A 22758-nucleotide genomic window follows, 5' to 3' on the forward strand; every position below is an offset into this window, starting at 1 on the left:
TTTACAAGAGAGCCCTGTATAAGTTTACAAATAAAGATATCAGACAATAATTGTCAGCGTCATGTGTATAGGTGGCAGGGAAGTCAGGCGCAGGAGAGTCAAAATGAAGTGTAAATGGAGTCTTTTAATAAATGTCAACACAACATGCTCCATAACACTAAAACGTACAGACATGAAAAAACATGGGTACGAGGACCCGTCGCGCACCAACACAACAAAATAACAACACTGACAATAAAACAATCTCTGACAAAGACATGAGGGGAAACAGAGGGTTAAATACACAACAGGTAATGAATGGGATTGAAAACAGGTGTGTGGGAAGACAAGACAAAACCAATGGAAAATGAAAAATGGATCAATGATGGCTAGAAGACCGGTGACGTCGAACGCCCAGCACCGCCCGAACAAGGAGAGGCAGAAGTCGTGACAATAATTGTTAAGGGAATTTTTATCAATGATGACTAATTATGTATACATTTCAATCAGGACTGACTAATCAGAATACTATTATGTTACTGTATATGTACTAATCAGAATACTATTATGTTACTGTATATGTATGAATTTTCTTTTTAATCCTAGTACTGAATATAATGTGTGTAAATATCATCAAGAATTAGAACAATGACTGTCTGTACCATGGTAGAAATGAATGAACTCATAGCCAGACTGGCTAGAAGGCTTATCTACACAAGCTGACCTTGGCTCGGTCATATGTTATCTTAATAGGGAGAGACATGTGAGAAACATACAGCCATTGTACTAGAGCGGAGATGACATGGGTTAGTACTAAAACTAATGACGTCATTTTCAGTTTATAACCTGTGGTAAAATGTGTAATGGGCAGTACTCACGAGAATAAACGCAGCCGGTTGATTTCAAAGGTTGGTCTCTGTCCATTTTATACCAATAAGGGTCTTACAAACTCTTATGAATTGACAGAGTGTTTTATTTTAAATGGTTATAAAAACAGAGGAAAATAATTCCTGTAACAATAATCAAATCAAATTAAATTGTATTTGTCACATGCGCCGAATACAAGAGGTGTAGACCGAACCGTGAAATGCTTACTTACAAGCCCTTATCCAACAATACAGTTTTAAGACAATAGAATTTAGAGAAGATGTACTAAACAATATAAAGTTTAAAAAATTATTAAAATATATATATCAATAATGAGGCTATATACAGGGGGTGCCAGTACAATAACAGCTGAACAGAAACCTTTATTCAGTTTTGCATACATAAAGTAACTTGAACTATCTTTGCCGGTTGTAATGTGCATGTAGGAAGCAGCCAAGTAATGTCCTGTTTCCGAGCCCCATGTTAGCACAAGTTTTTTGCCCCGGGAACCGTGAGGCTTTTCAACATAGAGCTGCCGGTGATAACGACTGGTGAGATGGCAGAGGAGGTCCGGCAGTTGATGAGACTATGCTATTAGTCTATTAAACTGAATATCTGACTCCATAAAGATGATTTAGAAATATGCAACAAACTATAGTTGAGTTCCAGTATTAGAAAGATTCAACAACTGAAACATAAACTGAACAAGTTCCACAGACTTGTGACTAATAGAAATAGGATAATGTGTCACTGAACAAAGGGGGGAGTCAAAATCAAAGGTAACAGTCAGTATCTGGTGTGGCCACTAGCTGCATTAAGTACTGCAGTGCATCTCCTCATGGACTGCACCAGATTTGCCAGTTCTTGCTGTGCGATGTTACCCCACTCTTCCCCCTAGGAACCAGCAAGTTACCGGATATTTCTGGGGGGAATTTTTTATTTATTAGTTATTTTACCAGGTAAATTGACTGAGAACACATTCTCATTTGCAGCAATAACCTGGGGAATAATTACAGGGGAGAGGAGGGGGATTAATGAACCAATTGTAAACGGGGGATTATTAGGTGACCGAGATGGATTGAGGGCCAGATTGGGAATTTAGCCAGGACACCGGGGTTAACACCCCTACTCTTACGATAAGTGCCATGGGATCTTTAATGACCTCAGAGAGTCAGGACACCCGTTTAACGTCCCATTCGAAAGACGGCACCCTACACAGGGCAGTGTATTGTAATTGCCCTGCGGCATTGGGATATTTTTTAGACCAGAGGAAAGAGTGCCTCCTACTGGCCCTCCAACACCACTTCCAGCAGCATCTGGTCTCCCATCCAGGAACTGACCAGGACCAACCCTGCTTACTTTCAGAAGCAAGCCAGCAGTGGTATGCAGGGTGGTATGCTGCTGGCATACTGGAATTGCCCTAGCCCTCACCCTCCGATCCAAAAGGTCCCAGACGTGCTCAATGAGATTGAGATCCGGGCTCTTCGCTGGCCATGGCAGAACACTGACATTCCTGTCTAGCAGGAAATCACGCACAGAACAAGCAGTATGGCTGGTGACACTGTCATGCTGGAGGGTCATGTCTGGATGAGCCTGCAGGAAGGGTATCACATGATGGAGGAGGATGTCTTCCCTGTAATGCACAGCGTTTAGATTGCCTGCAATGACAACAAGCTTAGTCCGATGATGCTGTGACACACCGCCTCAGACCATGATGGACCCTCCACCTCCAAATCAATCCCGCTCCAGAGTACAGGCCTCAGTGTAATGCTCATTCCTTCAACGATAAATTCAAATCCGACCATCACCACTTGTGAGACAAAACTGTGACTCGTCAGTGAAGAGCACTTTATGCCAGTCCTGTCTGGTCCAGCGACGGTGGGATTGTGCCATTTGGCGACGTTGTTGCTGGGGATGTCTGGTGAGGACTTGCCTTCCAACAGGCCAACAAGTCCTCAGTCCAGCCTCTCTCAGCTTATTTCGGACGGTCTGAGCAACGATTGAGGGGTTGTGCGTTCCTGATGTAACTCGAGCAGTTGTTGTTGCCATCCTGTACCGCAGATGTTCGGATGTACCGATCCTGTGCAGGTGTTGTTACACGTGGTCTGCCACTGCGAGGACGATCAGCTGTCCTCCCTGTCTCACAGTACGGATATTGCAATTTATTGCCCTGGCCACATCTGCAGTCCTCATGCCTCCTTGCAGCATGAATAAGGCACGTTCAAGCAGATGAGCAGGGAACCTGGGCATCTTTCTTTCGGTGTTTTTCACAGACATTAGAAAGGCCTCTTCAGTGTCCTAATTTTTCTTAACTGTGATCTTATTTGCCTACTGTCCATAAGCTGTTAGTGTCTTAACAACCATTCCACAGGTGTTTGTTCATTAATTGTTTATGGTTCATTGAACAAGCATGGGAAACAGTGTTTAACCAGTTATGCATTAGGGGGCGTTATTAAAAATTTTGTATGAAAAACGTTCCCGTTTTAAACAAGATATTTTGCCACAAAGAGATACTCGACTATGCATATAATTGACAGCTTTGGAAAGAAAACACCCTGACGTTTCCAAAACTGCAAAAATATTGTCTGTGAGTACCACAGAACTGATGTTACAGGCGAAACCCAGATAAAAATCCAACCAGGAGGTGCCGCATTGGCTGTGAATGAGCTACGAATGCGCTTACGTTTTCCACGTATTCACCAAGGTGACCAGAGCATTGTGACGTCTTTTTAGGCATTTCCATTGAAGAATGGCTGTAAGGGACCATATATAGCATGTGGTCACATGGTGTCTCCCGCAGAAATTCTCGCGTAAAATACTGAGGTAGCCATTTTTCCAATCGCTTCTTATGAGAAACCAATTGCCTCGACGGATATATTATCGAATATATATGTTAAAAACACCTTGAGGATGGATCCTAAACCACGTTTGCCGTGTCCCTGTCGATATTATGGAGCAAATTTTGAAAAACGTTTGGAGTTATAGTTGCAGCATTTTTCGGTCGATTTCTCAGCCAAGCATGATGAAGAAACGGAATGTCACACCCTGACCATAGTTTACTTTGTATGTTTCTATGTTTTGGTTGGTCAGAGTGTGATCTGAGTGGGAATACTATGTTGGATGTCTTGTTTGTCTATTTCGATGTCTGGCCTGATATGGTTCTCAATCAGAGGCAGGTGTTAGTCATTGTCTCTGATTGGGAACCATATTTAAGTAGCCTGGGTTTCATTGTGTGTTTGTGGGTGATTGTTCCTGTCTCTGTGTTTATTGTCACCAGATAGGCTGTATAGGTTTTCACATTCCGTTTGTTGTTTTTGTATTGTTCGTTTTCTTCATAATTAAACATGTCTCAAGAATAACACGCTGCATTTTGGTCTGCTTCTCCTTCACCAGACGAGAATCGTTACAGAATCACCCACCACAACAGGACCAAGCGGCGTGGTAATGGGCAACAGCAAAAGCAGCAGCAGGAGAAGGAACAGAGGCAACAGCGAGGTCTGGACTACACAACTTGGGAGGAGATAGACAGGTGGGCGGTCGACCCAGGGAGAGTGCCGGAGCCCGCCTGGGATTCGATGGAGCAGTGTGCGGAAGGTTATAGAAGAATGGAGTTGGAGAAGCAAGCACGGCGACGCGGATGGAAGCCTGAGAGTCAGCCCCAAAAATTTCTTGGGGGAGGCTCACAGGGAGTATGGTGACGCTAGGGAGGAGACCTACGCCAACTTCTGTGGTTACCGGGGGGCTAGAGAGACCGGGCAGGCACCGTGTTATGCTGTGGTGCGCATGGTGTCTCCAGTGCGGGTGCATAGCCCGGTGCGGTATATTCCAGCTCCGCGTATCGGCCGGGCTAGATTGAGCGTTGAGCCAAATGCCATGAAGCCGGCTCTACGCATCTGGTCCCCAGTGCGTCTCCTTGGGTCGGCTTACATGGCACCAGCCTTGCGCACGGTGTCCCGGGTTCGCCTGCATAGCCCAGTGAGGGCTATTCCACCTCACTGCACTGGCAGAGCGACCGGGAGTATTCAACCAGGTAAGGTTGGGCAGGCTCGGTGCTCAAGAGCTCCAGTGCGCCTGCACGGTCCGGTCTACCCAGTACCACCTCCACATACCAGCCCTCCGGTGGCAGCTCCCCGCACCAGGCTTCCTGTGCGTGTCCTCGGCCCAGTACCACCAGCACCACGCATCAGGCCTACAGTGCGCCTCGCCTCTCCAGCGCTGCCGGAGCCTTTATCCTCTCCTGCGCTGCCGGAGTCTCCCGCCTGTTTAGCGCTGCCAGAGCCTTCCACCTCTACAGCGTTGCCGGAGTCTCCTGCCTGTTTAGCGCAGCCAGAGCTGCCAGCCTGCATGGAGCAGCCAGAGCTACCAGTCTGCAAGGAGCTGCCAGTCTGCAAGGAGCTGTCAGTCTGCAAGGAGCTGTCAGTCTGCAAGGAGCTGCCAGTCTGCAAGGAGCTGCCAGTCTGCAAGGAGCTGCCAGAGCTGCAAGGAGCTGCCAGAGCCGCCAGTCTGCAAGAAGCCGCCAGAGCCGCCAGTCTGCATGGAGCAACCAGAGCCGCCAGTCAGCATGGAGCAGCCAGAGCCGCCAGTCAGCATGGAGCAGCCAGAGCCGCCAGTCAGCATGGAGCAGCCAGAGCCGTCAGTCAGCCAGGATCCGCCAGTCAGCCAGACTCTTCCAGATCCGCCAGACTCTTCCAGATCCGCCAGACTCTTCCAGATCCGCCAGATCCGCCAGACTCTTCCAGATCCGCCAGACTCTTCCAGATCTGCCAGACTCTTCCAGATCCGCCAGTCAGCCAGACTCTTCCAGATCCGCCAGTCAGCCAGACTCTTCCAGATCCGCCAGTCAGCCAGACTCTTCCAGATCCGCCAGTCAGCCAGACTCTTCCAGATCCGCCAGTCAGCCAGACTCTTCCAGATCCGCCAGTCAGCCAGACTCTTCCAGATCCGCCAGTCAGCCAGACTCTTCCAGATCCGCCAGTCAGCCAGACTCTTCCAGATCCGCCAGTCAGCCAGGATCTGCCGGAACCGCCAGTCAGCCAGACTCTTCCAGATCTGCCAGTCAGCCAGACTCTTCCAGATCCGCCAGTCAGCCAGGATCTGCCAGATCCTTCCTCCTTTCCTGTGCTGCCGGAGTCTCCCGCCTGTCCGGCGCTGCTGCCGGAGTCTCCCGCCTGTCCGGCGCTGCTGCCGGAGTCTGAAGAGCTCCTCTGTCCCGAGCTGCCCCTCGGTCCCGAGCTGCCCCTCGGTCCAGACTCTTCCAGATCTGCCAGTCAGCCAGGATCTGCCGGAACCGCCAGTCAGCCAGACTCTTCCAGATCCGCCAGTCAGCCAGACTCTTCCAGATCCGCCAGTCAGCCAGGATCTGCCAGAGCCTTCCTCCTCTCCTGTGCTGCCGGAGTCTCCCGCCTGTCCGGCGCTGCTGCCGGAGTCTCCCGCCTGTCCGGCGCTGCTGCCGGAGTCTCCCGCCTGTCTGGCGCTGCTGCCGGAGTCTCCCGCCTGTCTGGCGCTGCTGCCGGAGTCTCCCGCCTGTCCGGCGCTGCTGCCGGAGTCTCCCGCCTGTCCGGCGCTGCTGCCGGAGTCTCCCGCCTGTCCGGCGCTGCTGCCGGAGTCTCCCGCCTGTCCGGCGCTGCTGCCGGAGTCTCCCGCCTGTCCGGCGCTGCTGCCGGAGTCTCCCGCCTGTCCGGCGCTGCTGCCGGAGTCTCCCGCCTGTCCGGCGCTGCTGCCGGAGTCTGAAGAGCTCCTCTGTCCCGAGCTGCCCCTCGTTCTCGAGATGCCCCTCAGTCCCGAGCTGCCCCTCGGTCCCGAGCTGCCCCTCGGTCCCGAGCTGCCCCTCGGTCCAGTGTTATTAAGTAGGGTTGCCGTGGCTAGGAGGTAACGGAAGCAGGCAAGGTGGGGGACTAAGACTACGGTGAAGTGGGGGCCACGTCCAGCACCAGAGCCGCCACCGCGGACAGATGCCCACCCAGAACCTCCCCGACAGGTTCAGGTTTTGCGGCCGGAGTCCGCTCCTTGTGGGGGGATACTGTCACACCCTGAACATAGTTTACTTTGTATGTTTCTATGTTTTGGTTGGTCAGGGTGTGATCTGAGTGGGCATTCTATTTTGGATGTGTTGTTTGTCTATTTCTATGTCTGGCTTGATATGGTTCTCAATCAGAGGCAGGTGTAAGTCATTGTCTCTGATTGGGAACCATACAGTGCCTTGCGAAAGTATTTGGCCCCCTTGAACTTTGCGACCTTTTGCCACATTTCAGGCTTCAAACATAAAGATATAAAACTGTATTTTTTGTGAAGAATCAACAACAAGTGGGACACAATCATGAAGTGGAACGACATTTATTGGATATTTCAAACTTTTTTTAACAAATCAAAAACTGAAAAATTGGGCGTGCAAAATTATTCAGCCCCTTTACTTTCAGTGCAGCAAACTCTCTCCAGAAGTTCAGTGAGGATCTCTGAATGATCCAATGTTGACCTAAATGACTAATGATGATAAATACAATCCACCTGCGTGTAATCAAGTCTCCGTATAAATGCACCTGCACTGTGATAGTCTCAGAGGTCCGTTAAAAGCGCAGAGGGCATCATGAAGAACAAGGAACACACCAGGCAGGTCCGAGATACTGTTGTGAAGAAGTTTAAAGCCGGATTTGGATACAAAAAGATTTCCCAAGCTTTAAACATCCCAAGGAGCACTGTGCAAGCGATAATATTGAAATGGAAGGAGTATCAGACCACTGCAAATCTACCGACCTGGCCGTCCCTCTGAACTTACAGCTCATACAAGGAGAAGACTGATCAGAGATGCAGCCGATCTACAGTTGAGGTGGGAGACTCTGTCCATAGGACAACAATCAGTCGTATATTGCACAAATCTGGCCTTTATGGAAGAGTGGCAAGAAGAAAGCCATTTCTTAAAGATATCCATAAAAAGTGTTGTTTAAAGTTTGCCACAAGCCACCTGGGAGACACACCAAACATGTGGAAGAAGGTGCTCTGGTCAGATGAAACCAAAATTGAACTTTTTGGCAACAATGCAAAATGTTATGTTTGGCGTAAAAGCAACACAGCTCATCACCTTGAACACACCATCCCCACTGTCAAACATGGTGGTGGCAGCATCATGGTTTGGGCCTGCTTTTCTTCAGCAGGGACAGGGAAGATTCTGAAAGAAAACCTGATGGAGTCTGCAAAAGACCTGAGATTGGGACGGAGATGTCTTCCAACAAGACAATGATCCAAAACATAAAGCAAAATCTACAATGGAATGGTTCAAAAATAAACATATCCAGGTGTTAGAATGGCCAAGTCAAAGTCCAGACCTGAATCCAATCGAGAATCTGTGGAAAGAACTGAAAACTGCTGTTCACAAATGCTCTCCATCCAACCTCACTGAGCTCGAGCTGTTTTGCAAGGAGGAATGGGAAAAAATGTCAGTTTCTCGATGTGCAAAACTGATAGAGACATACCCCAAGCGACTTACAGCTGTAATCGCAGCAAAAGGCGGTGCTACAAAGTATTAACTTAAGGGGGCTGAATAATTTTCCACGCCCAATTTTTCAGTTTTGGATTTGTTAAAAAAGTTTGAAATATCCAATAAATGTCGTTCCACTTCATGATTGTGTCCCACTTGTTGTTGATTCTTCACAAAAAAATACAGTTTTATATCTTTATGTTTGAAGCCTGAAATGTGGCAAAAGTTCGCAAAGTTCAAGTGGGCCGAATACTTTCGCAAGGCACTGTATGTAGGTAGCCTGGGTTTCACTGTGTGTTTGTGGGTGATTGTTCCTGTCTCTGTGTTTATTGTCACCAGATAGGCTGTATAGGTTTTCACGTTCCGTTTGTTGTTTTTGTATTGTTCGTTTTCTTCATAATTAAACATGTTTCAAGAATACCACGCTGCATTTTGGTCCGCTTCTCCTTCACCAGACGAGAATCGTTACACGGAAGCTATTTCACCTACAAAAATAATTTTTGGGGAAAAAAGTAACATTTGCTATCTAACTGGGAGTCTCCTGAGTGAAAGCATCTGAAGTTCTTCAAAGGTAAATTATTTAATTTGGTTGCTTTTCTTATTTTCGTGAAAATGTTGCCTGCTGCCAGCAGAGACTAGCATAGCATTATGCCATGATAAACTTACACAAATGCTTGTCTCGCGTTGGCTATAACGCATATTTTGAAAATCTGAGATGACAGTGTTGTTAACAAAAGGCTAAGCTTGTGTTTGAATATATTTATTTAATTTCATTTGCGATTTTCATGAATAGGAAAAGTTTCTAGGGGTATTTATGTCCGCTGCATTATGCTAATGCTTTTGAGGCTATGATTACGCTCCCGGATACGGGTTTGCTCTTTGCAAGAGGTTATTAAACCCTTTACAATTAAGATCTGTGAAGTTATTTGGATTTTTACTAATTATCTTTGAAAGACAGAAACGTCCCCTTTTCAGGACCCTATGTCATTTATTTATTTAATGAAGCTGCCAGTTGAGGACTTGTGAGGTGTCTGTTTCTCAAAATAGACTGATGTACTTGTCCTCTTGCTCAGTTGTGTACCGGGGCATCACACTCCTCTTTCTATTCTGGTTAGAGACAGTTTGCATTGTTCTGTGAAAGGAGTCCTACACAGTGTTGTACGAGATATTCCGTTTCTTGGCAATTTCTCACTCGGAATAGCCTTCATTTCTCAGAACAAGAATAGACTGACAAGTTTCAGAAGAAAGTCTTTGTTTCTGGCCATTTTGAGCCTGTCATTGAACCCACAAATGCTGATGCTCCAGATACTCAAGTAGTCTGAAGAAGTCAGGTTTTATTTAATGAGCACAACAGTTTTCAGCTCTGCTAACAGAATTGCTAAATAGTTTTATGATCAATTAGACTTTTAAATTTATAATCTTGGATTTGCTAACACAACGTGCAATTGGAACACAGGAGTAATGGTTGCTGATAATGGGCCTCTGTACGTCTGTGTAGATATTCCATAAAAAAATATTCAGTTTCCAGCTACAATAGTCATTTACAACAGTAGCAATGTTTACACTGTATTTCTGATAAATTTGATGTTTTTTAAATGGACAAAAAATGTGCCTTTGACCCCAAACTTTTGAAAGGTAGTGTAAGTATTCATACCCTTTACTCAGTAATTTGTTGAAGCAGCGATTACATCCTCAAGTCTTCTTGGGTATGACGCTACAAGCTTGGCACACCTGTATTTGGGGAGTTTCCCCATTCTTCTCTGCAGATCCTCTCAAGCTCTGTCAGGTTGGAAGGGGAGAATCACTGCTTAGCTATTATCAGGTCTCTCCAAAGATGTTCGATCTGGTTCAAGTCTGGGCTCTGGCTGGGCCACTCAAGGACATTCAGAAACTTGTCCCGAAGCCACTCCTGCGTTGTCTTGGCTGTGTGATTAGGGCAATTGTCATGTTGGAAGGTGAAAAATCCCAACAGTCTGAGATCCTGAGCACTCTGGAGCAGGTCTTCATCAAGGATCTCGCTGTACTTTGCTCTGTTCCTCTTTCCCTCGATTCTGACTATTATCCCAGTTCCTGCTGCTGAAAAACATCCGCACAGCATGATGTTGCCAGCACCATGCATCACCGTAGGGATGATGCCAGGTTACCTCCAGACGTGATGCTGGCATGCAGGCCAAAGAGTTCAATCTTAGTTTCATCAGACCAGAGAATCTTGATTCTCATGGTCTGAGAGTCCTTTTGGTGGCTTTTGGCAAACTCCAAGCGGATCGTCATGTGCATTTTACTGTGGTGCCTTCAGTCTGGCCACTCTACCATAAAGGCCTGATTGGTAAAGTGCTGCAGAGAAGGGAGAACCTTCCAGAAGGACAACCATCTCCAAAGAGGAACTCTGGAGCTCTGTCGGAGTAATCATTGGGTACTTGGTCACCTCATTGACCAAGGCCCTTCTTCCCTGATTACTCAGTTTGGCCAGGTGGCAAACTCTAAGAAGTCTTGGTGGTTCTAAACTTCTTCCATTTAAGAATGAGAGGCCACTGTGTTCTTGGGGACCTTCAATGCTGCAGACATTTTTTGGTACCTTTCCCCAGATCTGTGCTTTGACATAATCCTGTCTCACTTTTTTCTCTGACATACAATGTCAAATGTGTGACCTTATATAGACAGGTATGTGCCTTTCTCAATCATGTCCAATCAATTGAATTTACTACAGGTGGACTCCAATCAAGATGTAGAAACAACTCTAGGATGACCAATGGAAACAGGATGCACCTGAGTTCAATTTCAATATCCCTCTAGTGGTGTGGGGGATGTGCTTTGGCAAAGTGGGTGGGGTTATATCCTGCCTGTTTGGCACTGTCCGGGGGTATTGTCGGACGGGGCCACGGTGTCTACCGACCCCTCCTGTCTCAGCCTCCAGTGTTTATGCTACAGTAGTTTATGTGTCGGAGGGCTAGGGTTAGTTTGTTATATCTGGAGTATTTATCCTGTCTTATCCGGTGTCCTGTGTAAATGTAAGTATGCTCTCTCTAATTCTCCCTTTCTTTCCTTCTTTCTTTCTATCTTTCTTTCTTTCTCCCAGAGGACCTGAGCCCTAGGACCATGCATCAGGACTACTGGCCTGATGACTCCTTGCTGTCCCCAGTCCACCTGGCTGAGCTGCTGCCCCAGTTTCAACTGTTCTGCCTGTGGATATGGAACCCTGACCTGTTCACTGGATGTGTTATCTGTCCCAGACCTGCTGTTTTCAACTCTCTAGAGACAGCAGGAGAGGTAGAGATACTCTGAATGATTGGCTATGAAAAGCCAACTGACATTTACTCTTGAGGTGCTGACCTGTTGCACCCTCGACATCCACTGTGATTATTATCCTGCTTGTCATCTATGAACATTTGAACATCTTGGCCATGTTCTGTTATAATCTCCACCCGACACAGCCAGAGGAGGACTGGCCGCCCCTCATAGCCTGGTTCCTCTCTCAGTTTCTTCCTAGGTTCTGGCCTTTCTAGGGAGTTTTTCCTAGGCACCGTGCTTCTACAGCTGCATTGCTTGCTGTTTGGGGTTGAAGGCTGGGTTTCTGTACAGCAGGGCTTTATAAGAAGGGCTTTATAAATGCATTTGATTGATTGAAATTGATATTTTATTTATTTTGAGTCTCATAGCCAAGGCTCTGAATACTTATGTCAATAAGGTATCTCGTTTTATTTTTTAATACATCTAGCATCTGGTCCTGAGAAATAGGCGTTTACTTTGGGAACGTTATTTTTCCAAAATTAAAAATAGGTCCCCCTAGTTTCAAGATGTTAAGGGATCGGTAGGGTCAAGAAGTTAAACTACAATGCAGTTTTAATAAAAATAAATAAAAATAAGTAAATAAAAGTAACAAAAATGGAAGGGCAGCAGTAAAATAACAATAGTGAGGCCATATACGGCGGTACCGGTACAGAGTCAATGTGTGGGGGCACCGTTTAGTTGAGGTAATTGAGGTAATATGTACATGTAGGTAGATTTACTAAAGTGACTATGCATGGATAATAACAGAGTAGCAGCAGCGTAATTGTCCTGTGTTATCATTAAAGATGTTACAATGGAAACATTGTAACTTCAAAAGATTTCACAATATATATGTCAGAGTTACATCTAAATGTTGTGAACTCATATGATTAAATACAAAACGTGATTTTAGCATTAATTGAGAATTGTTTTTCATGTAAAGTTTTACCCAGTCAGTAACCACGCCAATGTGAGCACAGACATTATACCAAAAGGATGGAACACCCCTTTTTCCCCCCAGTGTGTTTATAAAAGGACTTAATGTAACAATATTTACATTAAACCAGACATTGTGGACTGGTGGCTATATGGCTGAGTAATGATTTAAAACTAAAGACCAGTATACGGACAGTAAGCCAGACGTCACAAATGGTTTAAAACACCAGATCAGAAAGTGTGGAGCTGTGGCTACACGTGTAAAATGATTAGACTCTACCTGACCATAAAATGGTAAGACCCTCAAACTCAACAGAGAAGAAGAAGACTAGACATGCACCGCCTCCATCTAAAAATCCAAATTTACAATGAGCGTATTATTCAACTGTATGTACAACAGTTTAATTAATTTGTCTCTCCTTCTCCCGCTCTTTCTTTCCCCACCCCTTCATTGTGTAACCAGCCCTCACATTGCGGTATTCCGCTAGGTACTTTTCATTGCATTATGTAGTAATCAATGTATAATCTATCCTGTGTGTGTTTATGTAATTCTGTGTGATTATTTAGTTAGGCTTAAATAGGCTTAATTATTTATTTACTATTTATGTATCGCTGAATCCTCCAGACTAGCGTTGGAGCAGATTTAACAGATTACGTTCAGAATGAGACTAATATGAGGTACTAATTATCAATTGACTGCTATGATACTGAGATATTCTGATCTTTTCTTGAGTTAATTTAGGAAATGATGACTCATAAAACAAACTTTTCCCGTGGTACCCCAGGTTACTACTGAGTAAATATTTACATTATTAATTTAACCACATAATAAATACAATACGTATAACACTAAATAAGAATGGTGTTCATGGGAGGACACCACTGCTGTCCAAAAAAACATTGCTGCATGTCTGAAGTTTGAAAAAGTGCACCTGGATGTTTCACAGCGCTACTGGCAAAATATTCTGTGGACTGGTGAGTTATTTGGAAGGAACACACAACACTATGTGTAGAGAAAAAAAGGCACAGCACTCCATCATCAAAACCTCATCTCAACTGTAAACTATGGTGGAGGGAGCATCATGGTTTGGGGATGCTATGCTGCCTCAGGGCCTGAACAGCTTGCTATCATCGACGGAAAAATGAATTCCCAAGTTTATCAAGACATATTGCAGGAGAATGTTAGGCTATCTATCCGCCAATTTAAGCTCAACAGAAGTTGGGTGATGCAACAGGACAATGACCCAAAACACATTAGTAAATCAACAACAGAATGGCTTCACAGAAGAAAATACAGCTTCTGGAGAAAGTCAGAGTCCAGACCTCAACCTGATTGAGATGCTGTGACAGACCTCAAGAGAGCAGCACACCAGACATCCCAGGAATATTGCTGAACTGAAACAGTTTTGTAAAGAGGAATAGTCCAAAATTCCTCCTGACCGTTGTGCAGGTCTGCTCCGCAACTACAGAAATCGTTTGATTGAGGTTATTGCTGCCAATGGAGGGTCAACAAGTTTTTATATCCAAGGATTCACATTATTTGCCCACCCTGCACTGTGAAGGTGTAAACGGTGTGTTTAACAAAGACATGAAAACCTATAATTGTTTGTGTGTTATTAGTTAAAGCAGACTGTGTTTGACTATTGTTGTGACCTAGATAAAGTTCAGGTAAAAAAATTGTATGACCAATTTATGCAGAAATCCAGGTATTTCCAAAGGGTTCACATACTTTTTCTTGCGACTCTAGGTGTTCCCTTTGTCCAGGTGTGAAAGAGGAGTGTGGAGTGAAATAGAGATTGCATCATCTGTGGATCTGTTGGGGTGGTATGCAAATTGGAGTGGGTCTAGGTTTTCTGGGATAATGGCTTTGATGTCAGCCATGACCTGCCTTTCAAAGCACTTCATGGCTACAAATGTGAGTTCTACGGGTCAGTAGTGATTTAGGCAGGTTACCTTAGTCCCTGTGCCCAAGAACACTAAGGTGGTCTGCTTAAAACATGTTGGTATTACAGACTCAGACAGGGAGAGGTTGAAAATGTCAGCGAAGACACTTGCCAGTTGGTCAGAGCATGCTCGGTGTACACGTCATGGTTATCCCGCTCCTTGAAAGCGGCAGCTCTACCCTTTAGCTCGGTGTGAATGTTGCCTGCAATCCATGGCTTCTGGTTGGTGTATGTACATACAGTCACTGTGGGGCAACGTCATCAATGCACGTATTGATGAAGCCAGTGAGTGATGTGGTGTACTCCTCAATGCCATCAGAAGAATCCGGGCAACATATTCCAGTATGTGCTAGCAAAACAGTCCTGTAGCTTAGTATCTGTTTCATCTGACCACTTTATTATTGACAGAGTCACTGGTGATTCCTGCTTTGATTTTAGCTTGGAAGCAGAAATCAGGAGGACAGAATTATGGTCAGATTTGCGAAATGGAGGGCGGGGGAGAGCTTTGAACGCGTCTCTGTGTGTGGAGTGAAGGTGGTCTAGAATTTTGTTCCGTCTGCTTGCACATCTAACATGCTGGTAGAAATTAGGTAAAACAGATTTAAGTTTTACTGCATTAAAGTCCCCGGCCACTAGGAGCGCCGCCTCTGGATGAGCGTTTTCCTTATGGCCGTATACAGCTAATTGAGTGCGGTCTTAGTGCCAGCATCGGTTTATGCTGATAAATAGACAGCTACGAAAAATACAGATAAACTCTCTAGGTAGATAGTGTGGTCTATCGCTTATCTACCTCAGGCGAGAAAACCCTCAATACTTCCTTAGAAATCGTGCACCAGCTGTTGTTTACATATATACATAGGTTGTCACCCCTTGTCTTACCGGAGGCTGCTGTTCTATCCTGTCGATACAGTGTCTGACATATTATTCATGTCTGTCACACCCTGATCTGTTTCACCTGTCTTTGTGATTGTCTCCACACCCCTCCTGGTGTCGCCTGTCTGCCCCATGTGTATTTATACCTGTGTTTTCTGTCTGTCTGTGCCAGTTCGTCTTGTTTGTCAAGTCAACCAGTGGTTCGTATCAGCTCCTGCTTTTCCCCAGTCTCTCTTTTCTCGCCCTCCTGGTTTTGACCCTTGCCTGTCCTGACTCCGAGCCTGCCTGCCTGACCACTCTGCCTGACCCTGAGCCTGCCACCGACCTGTACCTTTGTCCCTGTTAGAGAATTTTCAGTCATCTGGTGATTTTCAGTACCTATACTGTTCTCTTGGAAGTAGAAAGAAGGATTGATATAAGTTTAAATATTAGATGTGTAAAAAACAGAACGTAAGCAGAATCCGTGTGGATGAGGCAAGGCAGACCAACAAAACGTGATTGGTCTGGGCCATGTCTGATTTTGTGAATGCTACTGGACATGCACATGGGATAATCATACATAGGCAACATTGGCCTGAACTTGTGAAGACCTTTGGAAAGGAACATTAGCTAATCAGTTATAGGCACCAGAAGGAGTGTGCATGTTACACCACCAATTAATTTATGCCCCAATGTCTGAGCCAATAAGAGAATGGAAACTAAGCAAGACAACACGATTCATAAAGTGGAGTGATGATGTTATGTAAGGGTAAGACTTTATAAAAGCCAAGTACTTAGATTGGAGAGTCAGTTCTTCCATGGAATTGCTCGGCATTGTTACTGTTTGTAATAAAAGTCTATTTGAATTCACAAGCTCCGGTATCTGAGAAATATTTGATTCAATATTTCCACGTCACCCCCGCTGGATTTTTGACCTCTGCTTACCCTAAGCCTGCCTGCCGTCCTGTACCGTTGCCTCACCTCTGGTTTCCTGACACCTGACTGCCTTGACTTGTCTATTGCCTGCCACTATTGGATCATTAAAACTATTGTTTATTCAATGTGGTCTGCATCTGGGTCTTACCTTCATACCTGATAATGTCGTCGTTCAGCCATGACTCGATGAAACATAAGATATTACAGTTTTAATGTCACGTTGGTAGGAAATAAGTGCTTGTAGTTCGTCGACCTTATTATCCAGCGATTGTACGTTGGCCAATAGTACCAATGGCATAGGCAGATTAGCCACTTGTCGCCGGATCTTCACAAGGCACTCCGATCTCCATCTGCGATACCTATTTCTCCTGCGAATGATGGGGATGAGGGCCTGTTCAGGTGTCTGGAGTAAATCCCTTTTGTCTCACTCATTAAAGAAAAATGATTTGTCCCAATCAAGGTGAGTAATCGTCAAGAAGCTCTTTTCGTAAGAGACAATAGCAGCAACATTATGTACAAAATAAGTTACAAACAATGCGAATAAACTAACAAAATAGCACGGTTGGTTAAGAGCCCATAAAACAGCAGACATCCCCTCCGGCGCCATTCCGAGGGGCCACCGGGGGGATGGCTGGCTAGAGAGAAGGTTCTTGTCTTTTTCCATGGTTAACCAACTAGGCTCGTAATTTAACAATTGTATTTGTATATACAGATGGCATAAATGTTACAATTACTGGGAATATTTGTTGTTGTCTTTATGCCATTCTATACAAATATCAATTTTTTTTAATCAACTACAGTGTGATCGCAGCATCGAAGGGAAAGTATATCCAGGAATGCCTTGAAAGATTTAAGGAAGTTTACAGTTAATTTAATGTGCATTGGGTTTACTAGCATGATGTGCATGACAGAGGAACATTATTCTCTCCATCCTTCAAAAGTAGACCCTGACTCTCTGTTGACCTATCACTTCAAATCCAAAGAGATTCCATTAAGCTTGCTGCATGGCGTCTGTAACCAAAGTCCTTTAATATTTAAAGTCATACGAGTTGCAGCTAAGTGCTCCTTGGTGAATACAGAGAGAGAGAGAGAGAGGCGTGCCAGGTCAGATCGAGTCATGTTCAACTCCACTCCGCTTGACTCTCTCCAGCATTGTTTGTTGTTTATTTATCCATTTTCATCGGCATGAATCTTTATGTAACTGCAGAAAGGGGACATCATTATATTTTGCAGAGAAGGGACTCAAAAGCGGAAACATGGTATCAGACAGATAATTTATTTATTCACTGCGCTACACTATACTAGCCATGGTCAGACATACAGTACATGAACCGATCAGTACATTAATTTCCCTATAGGTTAAAAGTTTTCAAAAATTTGCCAAAAACTGTAAGATGTATTATTCTGGATAAATAACATCACAGTATCTTAATTTTGAGATGGATGATCGCAGCCTACAGTTTAAACAGTTTCTTATTAGCAGGTTGTTTTTTCCAAGAACGGTCAAGTGTGTTGCAACCTGTCTTCAGACTCATCTACTCCTCATCTGCCCATTATTCCTTCCTTCTCCTAAGTGAAGCCACTCCTCGGTAGCACTGGTGTGATGCTAACTCACACATGAACCATCTGTGTGCTGCTTATGAATCTGTGAAGCAGCATGTACCAAGACAGAGGGTAGAGAAAAGGAGGACAACAGAGTTAGAATTAGAAGAAAGATGAGTGTTGTAAAGCAAGCCAAAGGAAGACACATCAAAAATAAGCCAGAGGAATGTCATTTATCCCTAGTTTTTCTGCTATAGGAAACTGCCATGGCCACATTAATGGTCGTTAAACTGAGTTGATGAATTGGTCTGCGAAAGGGAGTATTGAAGTGAGAGCTGGTCTGAGTGTGGTGTGATTGACAATGCCATTGTAATTCTCTGAGATGACTCTCCAGCAAATATTAAGTTGAGAGAAAGAGCGAGCTCGTCAATGCTTTGCGTACGTCAGACATTATCGATGTGATTTTTCCCATGGCCCTCTGCCCACCCACACGTGTTGACAACTTTGTGTGTTGTGTTGTGTGTGTCAAGTTTAAATAACCCTCATGTAGTTATAATTCCACAGTGTCATCCTACCTTTGGCTCCTGTTTGTACAAAGCTATTATTTACACTTGAAGGTCAGATCCTGCAGAACAGTATGGAAGTTAATTAAGTTGAAGGGTTTGACAGTTCTCAAAAAAAACACACTTCTCAACTTAATTGCTTTTTGACAGCTCCGCAGAGTTTGCAGAATATATAAATGTAATTTATGGCCCGGTCGCGCCATCCGAAGGCCAATAGAAAGCGCACAGGTACCAACAGTGGCTGCCAGTAAATTTCCTTCCGAGTGGATAATGACTTGCCATTGAGGGAGTGAGATTGTGCTGTGTATTCCAACTGCTGATGTACAGTTAGCAGAAACAGTCTCAGTAGGTTACACTGTAACAAGCCTAGCCTACATTTACCAAGGGAGCAATGACAATTAAACTGAGCTAGCTTTGCATGTGATTAACACCAAGGTCTCCCCGTGGCATACAGTATCTCACTGTTGGAGAACAGTAAAGTTATCACACACAGTCCTGGATGATCAGGCTCAGCTTTTGGCTGGTTACCCATATGCTGTATATTTGTCTTAATATCTAACACCTTCACTAGGCCTTATACGGACTACATTAACATCATACATGAAGGAAATGGGATCAGAATGAGCCTGTTAGATTCTAGCCACTATTATGTATAGCTGACACAGTGGGAGAATTGAAGCATGCTGTGTAACGACTGAAAGTAGCAGTGAAGTGATGCCACTGGATTTACCTGGTACTCATTGGGCCAGAAGGTGCTGACAGCCAGCTCCACTTGGTGCCACTGTGGTCCATGGGACCCCGACGTGTTCCATACTGGGCTACCCAGCGGGCCGCCGTTGACCCGAACGTACGCTCGCAGTGCCCCTGGACTGTGGCCATCGCGGCTGTACAGGAAGTAGCTGAATTGGACGCAGTGTGTGTCGTTTTCACTCAGCGTCTGCAGCAGGAGCTGGGCGCGATGCCCTGCAGCATGCTGGGAAGAGTTCACCAGCATATAGGAACCTGGAGGGAGGAGAGAGAAACAAGGGTAATGTCACACGAGGGTCAGAGATAATGCATACAGTAATGCCATGACCCCAAACTCAACGATGAGCAAAATGTCTGTTTTTGCATTTGTGTTTCGGCATTGGGGGGGTGCATGAACGGATTAACCTGACTCATCCTTCAAGTTCCCTTTGGGTTATGATACAGTGTTCTGAAATGTAATCGTAAGTAAGTTATTCTGAATGTGGTTAAAGGTACTGAATCATTCATTTTGGCCAAAGATCTTAACTAGAGTAGAAGTGCATTTTTCAACCCATTTTAGAAAGGAATCATTCAAATTTCTGCAGAGGATAGAATAGAAGCACTAAAGATCTCAATGACACATCCCTCCTAAGAGAGTAACCTCTCTTCAGATGCTAGCCTCACTGACAACGTTTACATGCCCACCAATATCCCATTATTATTCGGGATAGTCAAAATGTTTGTTTTTGAGTTGACACATATAAACATCATATCCCGTTTGCAATAAACTGAAAAGCTTGTATCACGGTTATGGAAAACCTGAATAAGATGCCTGACATATGCTGATCTTAGAAAGGATAAGATGTAAACATGTAAACATCTTATCCAATTTATTGTTGTTTTTGCAGGCTACGTTTCGCATAAAATGGGTCTTGTGTCATCATGTTTCCATCTGATTGTCAAACAAATCACTTTTAAAAAAGTAGTCTAACTGCCCAGTTCAATCCACCATAAATTAAATAATAACTTATTTTGCTGATACTCCGTACTGGACCGTATAGCCTACTGGCTACTTTCACCCATAATTTAGAAAACTTTCTGCTTAGCGTTTCTGACATTTGGTAAGCCAAATTATAACTGATGACATTTGGCACACCATATGATAATTTCCGACATTTGGTAGGCCATTTGTTTGTCAACTATAGTTAGATACTAGCAGCTTCTCTCCTGTCATAACTTGTTGCCCCAGAATTCTAAGTGAAGTGGATCTATGCATAGTCACTTTCATGACTCTACCTACATGTACATATTACCTCAACTAACCAGTGCCCCCACACATTGACTCTGTACCGGTACCCCCCTGTATATAGTCTCGCTCTTGGAGAAAAAGCAATAACTTCCAAACAGCGGAAAGTGGTCCTGTGCAAAATGTCAAAATTTCACCAATTTGACCAGTTTTAAGAAAATGAAAAGCTGAAAAAACTATGAAACAGGAATATGATGGGTGCATATTTTATGTGGTTGAAATACTGTCTGCTTGCATAACAGTGTCAATGATAAGACACACAAATTCACATTTTCTCAAGAGATGCTGAAAGAAAGAAATCATATTTCTGTTCCCAAGACAAAATTACATTTTTGTATCATTTTACTGCAAGAAATGCATAATTCTGCATTCATAATTCCTCCTCCCCGCACTCGCCCTGAGGTACATGTCCTCGGCCCAGTGCCACCAGTGCAGGCAACATGCACCAGGCCTACAGTGCGCCTCCTCTGTCCTGAGCCGCCAGAGTCTCCCGTCTGTCCTGAGCCGCCAGAGTCTCCCGTCTGTCCTGAGCCGCCAGAGTCTCCCGTCTGTCCTGAGCCGTCAGAGCCGCCAGTCTGTCCTGAGCCGTCAGAGCCGCCAGTCTGTCCTGAGCCGTCAGAGCCGCCAGGAGCTGCATGAGCCGTCAGTCAACCAGGAGCCTCCAGAGCCGTCAGCCAGCCAGGTGCCGCCAGAGCCGTCAGCCAGCCAGGTAAGACTGAGATAGAGCGGGGTCCACGTCCCGCACCCGAGCCGCCGCTATGAAAGAGGCCCACCCGGACCCTCCCCTTTAGATTAGTTTTCTGCGGCCGGAGTCCGCACCTTTGTGGGGGGGCTACTACAAGCAGTACTACAACCATCTATAAATATGGGTAGATCTCTGTTGAATGCTGCTAAAATGTAAGACATTAAAATGTAAAGAAAATTACAGTGAGTGCAGGCTTTTCCTTTCTTCCGGTATTTGTTTTTGTATTTATATGTATTAAGGATCCCCAAGGCAGTACCTACTCTTCCTGGAGTCCAGAAACATTAAGGCAGTTATATACAATTTTACATGACACTACAGTGCCTTGCAAAAGTATTCACCACCTTGGTGTTTTTACTCCTATTTTGTTGCATTACAACCTGTAATTTAAATAGATTTTCATTTGGATTTCATGTAATGGACATAGGCAAAATAGTCCAAATTGGTGAAGTGAAAAAAAATATTTGTTTCAAAAAATGATAAAAAATATAACATGGAAAAGTGGTACGCACATATGTATTCACCCCCTTTGCTACGAAGCCCCTAAATAAGATCCAGTGCAACCAATTACATTTAGAAGTCATATAATTAGTTATATAAAGTCCACATGTGTGCAATCTAAGTGTTACATGATCTGTCACATGATCTCAATATATATACATCTGTTCTGAAAGGTCCCAGAGTCTGCAACTTCACTAAGCAAGGTGCACCACCAAGCAAGCGGCACCATGAAGACCAAGGAGCTCTCCAAACAGGTCAGGGACAAAGTTGTAGAGAAGTACAGATCAGGGTTAGGTTATAAAAAAATATCCAAAACTTTGAACATCCCACGGAGCACCATGAAATCCATTATTTAAAAAATGGAAGGAATATAGCACCACAACAAACCTGCAAAAAGAGGGCCGCCCACCAAAACTCACAGACCAGGCAAGGAGAGCATTCATCAGAGGCAACAAAGAGACCAAAGATAACCCTGAAGGAGCTGCAAAGCTCCACAGCGGAGATGTGAGTATCTGTCCATAGGACAACTTTAAGCCATACACTCCACAGACCTGGGCTTTACGGAAAAGTGGCCAGAAAAAAAGTGAATTTGCAAATAAATTCATTAAAAATTCTACAATGTGATTTTCTGTATTTTTTTTCTCATTTTGTCTGTCATAGTTGAAGTGTACCTATGATAAAAATTACATAAGTAGGAGAACTTGCACAATTGGTGGCTGACTAAATACTTTTTTGCCCCACTATAGATGGGAGAAACTTCCCTTGGTTTAGGTTCCACAAATAATCTATTATAAGAAGTGACAGATCCGGATGCCCCTTGGCCCCCTATGTTAAAGGGGTAGAGAGGGGTGGTGTGGCCACATATCTAAAGGCCCGAGAGGCATCTAGTACAACCAAAATCTCCCCCTCTCCAGCCTGACGTCCCCTGATTTGTGTCAGTGCTCCTGGGGTTGAAATCTCAGCACTCTCAAGGCGCTTTGCTTAATTAGATCTTTCAGAGTCATTCCCGGTTTCTGCACCCAGAGGTACTCGTAAAAGTAAGAGCGAATGAGCAGGCAATGTCCTCCTCACAGACTCTGTGAAGGGAAATTGTGTTTGCTCTTAGTTTTATACACACGCTTTTAACA

General features: G+C 44.6%; 1 protein-coding gene across 1 annotated transcript in view; it reads right to left on the reverse strand.

Annotated features, from left to right (window-relative positions):
• Positions 1 to 22758, reverse strand: part of LOC135522520 (receptor-type tyrosine-protein phosphatase U-like) — a 320589-nt gene that overhangs the window by 149189 nt on the left and 148642 nt on the right. Inside the window, exon 3 of the mRNA XM_064948847.1 lies at positions 19087 to 19358. Within this exon, the coding sequence (XP_064804919.1) occupies positions 19087 to 19358 (272 nt within the window). The remainder of the gene's footprint in view (positions 1 to 19086; positions 19359 to 22758) is intronic.

This window comes from Oncorhynchus masou, chromosome 30, assembly GCF_036934945.1.
Source record: "Oncorhynchus masou masou isolate Uvic2021 chromosome 30, UVic_Omas_1.1, whole genome shotgun sequence".
In the NCBI taxonomy this organism is placed as follows: domain Eukaryota; kingdom Metazoa; phylum Chordata; class Actinopteri; order Salmoniformes; family Salmonidae; genus Oncorhynchus; species Oncorhynchus masou.